This window comes from Lampris incognitus, chromosome 5, assembly GCF_029633865.1.
Source record: "Lampris incognitus isolate fLamInc1 chromosome 5, fLamInc1.hap2, whole genome shotgun sequence".
Classification (NCBI taxonomy): Eukaryota; Metazoa; Chordata; class Actinopteri; order Lampriformes; family Lampridae; genus Lampris; species Lampris incognitus.
In genome coordinates, this window is record NC_079215.1 from 50,515,836 (window position 1) to 50,526,009 (window position 10,174).

At 50.6% G+C, this 10,174-nt stretch overlaps 1 protein-coding gene across 1 annotated transcript in view; it reads left to right on the forward strand.

Annotated features, from left to right (window-relative positions):
* Positions 1 to 3,490, forward strand: part of grin2bb (glutamate receptor, ionotropic, N-methyl D-aspartate 2B, genome duplicate b) — a 93,338-nt gene extending 89,848 nt beyond the window's left edge. Inside the window, exons 14-16 of the mRNA XM_056280063.1 lie at positions 1,064 to 2,294; positions 2,358 to 3,164; positions 3,279 to 3,490. Of these exons, the coding sequence (XP_056136038.1) occupies positions 1,064 to 2,294; positions 2,358 to 3,164; positions 3,279 to 3,490 (2,250 nt within the window). The remainder of the gene's footprint in view (positions 1 to 1,063; positions 2,295 to 2,357; positions 3,165 to 3,278) is intronic.
* The last annotated feature ends 6,684 nt before the right edge of the window (positions 3,491 to 10,174 follow it).

A 10,174-nucleotide genomic window follows, 5' to 3' on the forward strand; every position in this document is an offset into this window, starting at 1 on the left:
AGACAATCCCATAGGAGAGGCTGGCGCTCACCGGCGGGGCCCGGCGAGGGAGACGAGACGGAGATAAGAAGCAGAAGCATGACAGGAAGCGAAAATACTCAGCGTTCACGTATGCAGCTAGCTGAGAGACAAGGCGAGGCGACTGAGAGGCAGACAGAAACCCTTCCTGACAGGTTGAAACCTTTGAGGAACGTCACCTGCACGCCGCCGCCTGCCCGAGTCTGCGCCCTTGACCTTTCCGATTCGGCTCGTCGGCCGCTCCAGCGATTCCCTCGGCCCCCATTTTAAACACACATGTTTGATTTCACCATCAAAGCCCTCCCTCCTTAGAGTCCCGGTTTAATCGGCCTACGCACACAGACACACACACACACACACACACACGGACATTTTTGAAAATAGACTCGACTGCAGATTCGATGTCCAGCGAGTATTTATTATGACGTTTCGTTATAACTTTATAGTTGAGAAAAAGGGAGAGGGTCAGATAAGTTTTTTTAGAAATAGGAAATCGATGAGAGCTATTGACTTGTCATGAGCTCACTGCTCCCCTATTGTTATTCTCCCCCCACACAGAAGTCGCTTCAGCGCCGGTCCCTGGCCAAAGTCGCTCACGACCTCAAATCCTGTGACTGTTTAAATGTGTAAATAGTGTGTAAACAAGAGGGTGGCCAGATGAAACATGGTGATGCATTAACCTCTCTCTGTCTCTCTCTCTGTCTCTGACACGCTCTCTTTTTCTCTCTCTTTGTCCCTGTGTCTGCTGGTCTGTTCATCTCTCTGTCTATGTCTCCGTCTGTCTCGCTCCCTCACTGTCTTTCTCTTACCTTTAACCCCTTTTCGGTTCCGTGACTCCGTCCCGAACCCTCCTCTCTATGTGACACTTCTGTTGGTGTCTCCGTTTTACTGATGACGTTGTTTCTCCCACTCTGTCGTCATCCTCTGTCCTTACCCATGTCTCTACTCTGCTGCTCCTCTCTTCTTTTCAAAACCCGTCTCACCCTCTCCGTCTCTCTTCCTCCCTCTCTTTCTCCCTGCTCTTCTCCGATCCCCCTCTCTCCAGGGTATATACAGCTGCATCCACGGGGTGCAGATAGAGGAAAATAAGTCGACCATAGACTCCCCCTCAGCCACCATGAACATGAACATGAACAACACCCACTCCAACATCCTTCGGCTGCTCCGAACCGCCAAGGACATGACCGCCATCCCGGGCGTCAATGGCTCGCCGCACGCTGCCCTGGACTACGGCCACGGAGGTCGCGAGGCAACCATCTACGATATCCAGGAGCACCGGCGCAGCCTGGCGGGGCACCCGGTAGAGTGCAAAGTGGCGCCGCCTTATCTGCCCGAGGACAACATGTTCAGTGACTACATCAGCGAGGTGGAGAGGACTTTTGGCAACTTGCCCCTGAAGGACAGCCACCTGTACCAGGACCATTACCTGCACCACCACCCGGCCTCAGCTCTGGGTATGTCCGGCCCCCCGCCTAATAGGCCGCATAGTTTGGGCAGTGCTAGCTCGTTGGAGGGGGGAGGGTTCGACTGTGACAGCTTAGGGGGAGGGGTAGCACCCATTTTCACCACCCAGCCCCGCGCCTCCATGACTCACAGGAACACCAATAAGTTCGACCTGATTGCTGGCCATGCCCAGGCGGGCTCCGGCCAGGGGGGGTTCAAGGGGAACAACGTGTACGGAAGGTTTTCCTTCAAAGGAGGCGCGTCCAGCACTGGGCTCATCGGGGGTCACGACAGGTTCTGTGGCGGAGGGGGGGGTGGGGGCGGCTCGGGGGGCGATGACGGGAACGTCCGCTCGGATGTGTCGGATATCTCCACGCACACCGTCACCTATGGCAACCTGGAGGGCAATGCCAAGCGGCGTAAGCAGTACAGGGACAGCCTGAAAAAGCGGCCGGCCTCGGCCTCGGCCAAGTGCAGACGGGAGCAGGACGAGGTAGAGCTGGCTGGCTTCAGGAGGAGACCCCACCACCACACCGTCCACCACCACTTCCCCCACGGCCCCCATGCTCACCGCTCGGCCTCACCGCCCCTGGAGCGAAAGAGGGGGGCAGGGGGGGGTAACTCTTCACCTTACCTGTCACGCAAAGACAAAGAGAACCTGAGGGATTTATACGCCGAACAGCTCCGTTCCAAGGAAGGCAAGGCCCCGTGGGAGCAGGAGGGTGGAAGCGGAGGAAGCGGTGTGGGCGGTGGTAGTGGTGGTGGTATCTGTAAGACCGTAGTGCCCGTGGAAGACTTCTTGAAGGGTAAAAGCAAGAAGTCAGAGGCGAAAGGTTCGGCGTCGGCAGGGCAGCTGGCTCACACCTGCTGGGAGATGGGTGTTTCCGGGATGGGAGGGGGTGGCATAGCGGGGGGTGACTGGGAATGTCGTAACTGCCGTAACTGCGTGCCTCACCACGGGGGAGGTGTGGGTGGAGGGGGCAACTGCCCAGCTAGCGGGGGCGGCGGTGGCAGTCGCCCAAGCTCTGCTTCCTGCAAGAGGTGTGAGTGCTGTAAGAAACAGCCAAGCAACCTTTACAACATCAGCGAGGACAACCATGTGGCATTTAGCGGGGGGAAGGGCAGTGTAGGGGGCAGCCAACTGCAATCGCAGGCACCGCGGAGGAAGTTAGGGCCGGGTGGGCGGGTCTTGCGGAGGCAGCACTCCTATGACACATTTGTGGATCTGCAAAGGGAGGGGTCGGGTCGCATGGCCGGGGCAGGTGGTGGGATGGGGGGACAGCCTCCCCGAAGTGTGAGCTTGAAAGACAAAGACCGCTTTATGGAGGGCCCCAGCCCTTACGCCCACATGTTCGAGAGGTACGCAGGTGAGAGGGAGGCGCCCTTCTTTGGTGAGGGTAGCGGAGAGAGGGCAAAAGGAGGCTCCTCGTTTAACTTGTTCCGCGGGGGTGAAAGTGGGTTGCACCGGCGTTCGGTGGGGGAGAGAGACCTGAGGGACAGGGACAGGGCTTTGGTGGGAGGGGGGAGCTGTGGTGGTGGTGGTGCTGGAGGTGGTAGCAGAGGGGCCGGGACTTACTCCTTGTCTAAATCTCTCTACCCAGATAAGGTGAACCAGAATCCCTTCATCCCAACCTTCGGCGACGACCAGTGTCTATTACACGGTGCCAAACCGTACTTCATCAAAAAGCCACAGACGCAGCAGCAACAGCAGCAGCAGCAGCATCATCAACTACTCAACAACAGCCGAGGAGGAGGAGGAGGAGGAGGGGACTTGCGAGGCTCCATGGGAGCGACTTCCTATTTGCCCGTGTCAGCCACGGCAGGGGTGATGTCCAATGTCGCCCCCCGGTTCCCCAAAGAGCTTTGTCTGGGTGGGGTAGGAGGTCCTATAGGGAACCACCATGGGGGCAATAAGCTACTCCCGGGTGGCAGGGAGGCGTTGGGCCTGGGGCAGGGACAGAGACCCTTCAACGGGGCCAGCAATGGACATGTTTATGAAAAGCTCTCCAGCATCGAGTCAGATGTTTGAGAAACGAGAGAGAGAGCGAGGGGGAGAAATGGTGAAAAGAGGAGTTGAGAGAGTGGAAACTAAGACGGAGTGGAGGTGGCTTGCCTCCGTGTGAGAAGATCGAGGAGCCAACACATTGTGTGTGTTGGTCTCTCAAAGGGGAAGAATTTGGATGGCGGACTCGGGCTGCTGTGGACTCGGCGGCGCTGAGGTCCAACAGTAGACAAGTAGTTAACAGGAAGAGAAGGGACTGTGCTGCTGCTTTCTCCGAGACCCCTGAGGAAGATAGTAAGGGAGGGAGGGAGGGAGGGAGGGAGGGGACGAACGTTAAAAAAAAGAAAGAAAAAAAGTCTCTCGCTCTCTTTTGCACCTTCATTTTTTTCTTTCCCTTCCTCCAGCGGCTCCTTACACCAAAACAAACGTTTTGCTTCGCAACGGAAATACAATCACGGAGGAGAAATCGGACACTTTTGTTGAAGTAACAGGGTAAACTAATAATAATCGTATTGATGATGTTAATACTATTATTGAATATTATTCCAATGTTTATGATGATTGGTTTTTTGGTTGTTTTTAAATTTGGTTTATTTGAATAGTTCATGTTGTTCTATATTTGTACCAACGTTAATTCTTTGCTATCTAACCAACGTTACAGGAGACCGCAAGGGATCAGTTGGCTCAGCCGAGACTCCGATACGGGTCTTTCTAGGTTCCTGTATATTGGACTCTATTCTTTCTTATAATTAATTACTCCTCCACCTTTGAATTATTATTTTTTTTCTTTTTCTTAATCTGGAGTGCTGTGAAGTGTATGTGAAAGGCATGACTAACTGAGTACATGTTATGTACTTATAACTGCAAAGGAGGTCCTTTAAACACGGCTTAAGAAGCAGCGTCATCATACTGATTTGCCATTTTCCTGGTTTTCCCGCCCGGCGGGTGTGGAGTAGATCTCACGTTCTGAGCTGGATGTGCCTTAACTGGATTCACACCGATTCTCCACACACACTTCTGTTAGTAGACACATCCATCTGCCGGTGATTCAGTCAGCTAGCCCCGGTATTTTCTTTCTTTCTTTCATTAAGAGGTATCAGATGGAAGGATGTGACGCCCCCCCCCCCTGAAAAAGTCTGAATATGAGGGCCATATGCAACACCGAGCACCTCAGCTTAGCAGACCTGCAGATACGTCTCGTGACTAAAGCGACTGTAGGGTCCGGTTAACGCAGTAAGCAACCAGAGAGCGAGTAGTGGAAGGGTTAAAGCCCCAACAACCCTGATGGATAGCAGTTATTATCATATCCCGAGAATGGTGACGTACGATAGAAAAGTGTCAGGCTAAGAAATGAGAGCTCAGAAAAAGTGGTAGAGCATTTTCTTCCCCACCGTTGATACCACATCTCGCGCCAAGTTATGTAAAGACAATTTAAGTAGAGTTGGTTTTATCATTCCTAAAAATAAAAATCCAAAAAATCCAAATCAAAGATGAGACCTTGTGACTGACCGGCTCAAAATATATCTATCCGTCCGTTATCCAAACCGCTTATCCTGCTCTCAGGGTGGCGGGGATCCTGGGGCCTATCCCAGCAGCCATTGGGCGGCAGGCGGGGAGACACTCTGGACAGACCATCACAGGGCCCACACACACATTCACACCTAGGGACAATTTAGTACGACCGATTCACCTGACCTACGTGTCTTTGGACTGTGGGAGGAAACCGGAGGCCCCTGGAGGAAACCCGCTCAAAATATATGAGGTTGGGTCCGCGGTGGTGTAGCGGTCTAAGCATCGGCTTTGTGTCGATGTAGTTGCCCACTGGGGACCGGGGTTCGCGCCCCGGTCTCGTCAGATCCAACTAAGGCCGGACTCGATGAAGCAGCAATAATTGGCAACGCTGTCTTCGGGCGGGGGGCGGAGTCGGCTTGTGTTCTTCACATGAATGCGTCTCTGGGTGTGTCGGAAAGAGCAGCGGTTCGGCCTGGAGTCGCCTTGTCACGAAAGCGGGGAGGCGTCTCCTTCGAGACTGCCGGCCGGAGAGATGCAGTTGGCGAACGCATGCAGTACGAGGGTGGTGGGTGTTTGAATTAAAATAGGGATCGATCGGCCACTAAATTGGGAGAAAATCCGACATAAATTTGTAGAAAGAAAATATATGAGGTCCTCAATTTGTGTCTGCCTGTTCCTCTCAGTTAATTCCAGTGGGCTTGATTCAATTGGCCGTGACAGTTTTTTTTTTGTACAGGACACAACGTTAATGGACTCTTGCAGCACGGCCTGTGTTGCGGTGCGGGGATGAACAGCATGACATGTTAATTATTTCATGATTACGGCTCTAAGCCCCGTCTACTGTAGTAGCGAGTCACATTTGAGAAAGGGAGGAAGTCGACGAGCGTTGAGCGCTGAGATTTTTCCCCCTGTGTAGCATGAATGGCTGGAGCAAGTTCAACATTTCCCCCAAGACGGCTCTTGTACGTCACGCCAGGCACCCAGCCCAGCGCCACAGCTCGGGTCAGTTTCACGCTGACCCAGCTTTACCAGACACCGTGTTCTGTTTATTTCGCCTCTAAAAGGTCAAACGTGCCTACTCTGGAAACATTAGAGAGAACGGAGGAGCAGATGAAAATGGAAGCTGCTAGACGGTGTTGTTTTCACCCTGTCTTTGTAAATACCCAACAACAAAAACAAGTTCTGAATCAGTTGCATACAGGCGGTAGGGGTGCACCTTGCCCCATAGACAGCGTGGCCCACCGCACATCCAGAGATCCCCTGCCTCCATCCGTAGTGCTCACACCAACACAGCTTATCGCTGAATTACGCAGAAACTTCCATCTGCTGGTTGGAAACCAGGAGTTTCATTCAGGACAAGGAGTTATTTGTGGAAGATCCAACATTAATTCCTCTTTTCCCGCAACAGATTTGAGTTGCACATGCTGAGAGGTGCACAGGTGGGTTTGATGCGGTGAAAAAACCCCACCTCTCTCTCAAGTCCAAGGTCTTGTCTGGATTGTATGGTGAAGAGGTCATAGAGGTTCCTCTGGAAGAAACACAATGTGCAGTGTCCCCTAAATGTCCTTTAAAACGAGTGCAGGCATTGACGTAGGTAGAGAGCGTTGGCTTTGCCAGTGAAGGGCTGTGAATGATGCTTGTTGGAGTGAAGCTGAAGGTCTTCTGGACCGCTCTGCTCTGGAACGTCACAGCAGAGAGGACCACACCAGTAGGGCCGAACCTCCACCGACTCGTTTGACTCCTGTGTCCCTGTCATTAAAGGGTGGTGAACAAATACTCCAGACATCCATTCTCAGTCCAATGCAAACATTTGGACCTCGGCTGTTCCTGGACGTGGTTTTTAAAGACTGTAAATCATACTGCCACACCAAATTTTAAAATCGAAGCACAATCTGTCTTAATGGGTCTCATTAATTATTTTTTTTTAGTGAAACTTCCCAAGCGACTTTCAAAGAGTTTGCCTCTCTCGTTGGCCAAGTCAGTATGTATGATACCAGGAGTCTTTGTAAAAGTGTTTGTAAGGACTTGCATGTATACTCTGCTTTTTTCATTTCTGTTCATTTATTCAGTTTCAATCTCAACTTTTTTGCCCGAGGGTGGGTTTTGAACAATATTTGGGGAGCGTATCAGTCCTTATTGAAACTGATCGAGTTTACACTGTGTGCGCGCGTGCGCGTGCGCAAGCCCAGGCACCAAGTTACCGCTCTTAATTTTGGTTGTACTCAAAACAGGTGAGCCTAATTTTCACAGGTGGGACCAACAAAATCGAATTGCCATTGTTACAAGAACAACAGTTGGGGGGGGGGGCAACAACTTCCGTTTTCTTTGCTGGTTCGCGTGAACGCCTGTGGTCTTCACCATTACGAGGCAGCAACTTTGCCGCCGTGCTCTTCGCGTGTGCTTTGTTTTCTCGGAGCCCGTCGTCGTCGGTGCGCCTCCTCCTGTCGGTCGTGGTGGTACGTGCCTGAATACAGACGCTTGATACCTCTGCGCGCGCGCGTGTACTTGGATGGAAGCGAGACAGAGAGCGTCGGCGTGTGCCATAAGCGTTTACTGTACATGTATATTATAATGCTGTATGTAAATACGACCTTCAGCTCACAGACTTTTGATAACAAAACAAATAAATAAATTGTATAAAACGGCAGAGAAGAGGTCTATTTGGGATATATATATATATATATATATATATATATATATATATATATATATATATATATATATATGATTTGGAGGGTCCCTTACTAAATTGTTTTATAAAGACTGGAGGCGGACCAGCACTTGCGGTGTGTTATCATAAAGACCCGGTTGAGTTGGCTGGTTGTGTTTTTTTATTTATTGAGTTGTGTTTTTATTTGTTTTTGGGTTTGGTCAGAACTAGCTAGGATACTTGTTCGGCCGAGGAGGGAAAGAAAACGACTATAAATACAAATTCTAATAGGGGGGAAAAAACCACTTGGTACACACGAAGCACAATCTACTGCGTTTTTACAAGGTAACCGTTTACTTCTGAGGACGACCTCCTATTTTATGCGTTTCCAAAAAATAAAAACCAAAAAAAAAAATACACAATACGACTCCATCGGAAAGCTGTACAGATTGTGAAAAATGTACATATGACAAAAATCTAGTTCACCATTGCATTTTTTGTATGGAAAGAAGTGACACGTGTGAAGAGAGTGATTCATATTTGATTGGATATTTAGTAATATTGAAGGTGAGGGTTATTAAACACAGTCAATGTGGAAAAATAAGTGCTGAGAAATAATTATTCTTCTGTCTCTTTGTAATAAACAAAGTGTTGGGTATTAATAAAAAAGGAGAAATCTCAGAGTTTTCTTGTTATTTTTTTTTATCCTCCAATGATTTGACCTTTTTTCCCTTTTTTTGTCCTACTTGCAGGATTTTGTGCCCCTTGTTTGTTTGCTGAACGTGTCTGTATCTAACATGCAGATGTACTGACGTGGTGCTGTTGGGACTTATGGCGTCGTCAGTACACGCAGACGTTCCGTGGCTTTGCTCGGCTCGGTCCACTGTCCAGATGTCTGTGGTTCTGTCAGCCACTTTTTTATCCACCCAGCCAGGCTCTGTCCTCACTCTGTCCTCCAACCAAATGGACTTTGGCTGAAGATGGAGGACATTCCGGGTGTCAGGGAGGGGTTTCTGTGGAACCCGGGAAAGGTGGGAGAATGAAAGACCGTGTGTGTGTGTGTGTGTGTGTGTGTGTGTGTGTGTGCTTCATAGAGAGAGACAGAGAGAGAAGGGGGGGGGGAGTGAAAGGAGGAGTGGATGGAAAATGAGCAGAGATGAAAGCCACCAAACCTCGCTCCTCCCTCCTCGCTTTCCTTTGAGGGCTTTGTCGAGCAACAGGAGTTATTTAAAGAAACCGAGCGCCACAGATAGAGAGCGCTGTGTCAGATCTGGTGTGAGAATACAACTTTGCCACCATCCCGGACGACCTCTCAGGCGCGCGGATGCGGCTCGTGTGCTGCAAGCGACGCTTGCAAAGTACGGGAGGACGGGGCGCGGTGCAGCGTATTACCTCATACTGTGCACCGTCTAATCTTTTAATCACTTTTCCCACTATCTCATGTGTCTTAAAACCCTCATGTCAGCCTTTCTATCGCCCCCCACCCAGTCCCCCCCTGTCTCTCTCTCTCTCGTCCCCCGACCCTCTCCTCTGCGTACTTCTTAACTCCCCACACCGACCCCAGCCGTCTCTGGATGCATTGTATCACATTTAACTATTTCTTGGCTATTAACCGTTACCTAGCAACTGGCTCTTTTTCAGAGATAAGGGTGGTGGTGGTGAACGGGGTGGTTGGAGGGAGAGAGAGAGAGTCAGACAGATTTATACAGTATACTCACATCCTCCGTTAACTGGATCAGATGCAACAATGCATCGACATACAGCGTCAAAATGGAATGTACAGCGTGAGCTTAACGCCCACATGCTGGTGTAGAGGCGGGAGAGAGAGAGAGAGAGAGAGAGAGAGAGAGAGAGAGAGAGAGAGAGAGAGAGAGAGAGAGAGAGGGAGGAAGAGAGAGGGGATATGATGTGCAGATCACTGTGTGAATAGGGATGAAACCCTCACAGCAGAACCGAAGGGAGACAGGATGCTGACTAGCACCGAGAGGGTGAGGCTGAGACTGCAGGTGGAAATGGAGAGAGAGGGGGGAAACTGGAGGGACTAGCTGTACTGCTGCAGTCTACTGCAGAAGAGAAAGTGGAGACGGACAAGAGGAACAGAGAGAGAGAGAGAGAGAGAGAGAGAGAAGGAGATACTGGTTGCTGTAGAAACACTTGGCAAAGTTTTAATGAAGGCACAAAGTTCTCTCCCAGTGCCCACAACATGCTGTCTCTCTTCCCCTCTCGCTGTCTTACACACACACACACACACACACACACACACACACACACACACACACTATAATTATGTTTGTAGATAATAGGCTCCCCCTGCTGGCTCCATCGGGACCACTTGCCACTTCAGCTGAATGGGGAAAAAAGGCCCTCGCGGATCAAACCACCTCGAAACAATGTAGCATCTTGCAGCGGCAGACGGCGACTTGTTGCAAATATGTGGCATCTTCCAATGATGCGGTTACATAAAGGATACACACATAGACAGAGTAGGACCAGGCCCAGACCTCCTCTTTATCCTGGATTTAAAATCACACAACCTTGATACAAATGAA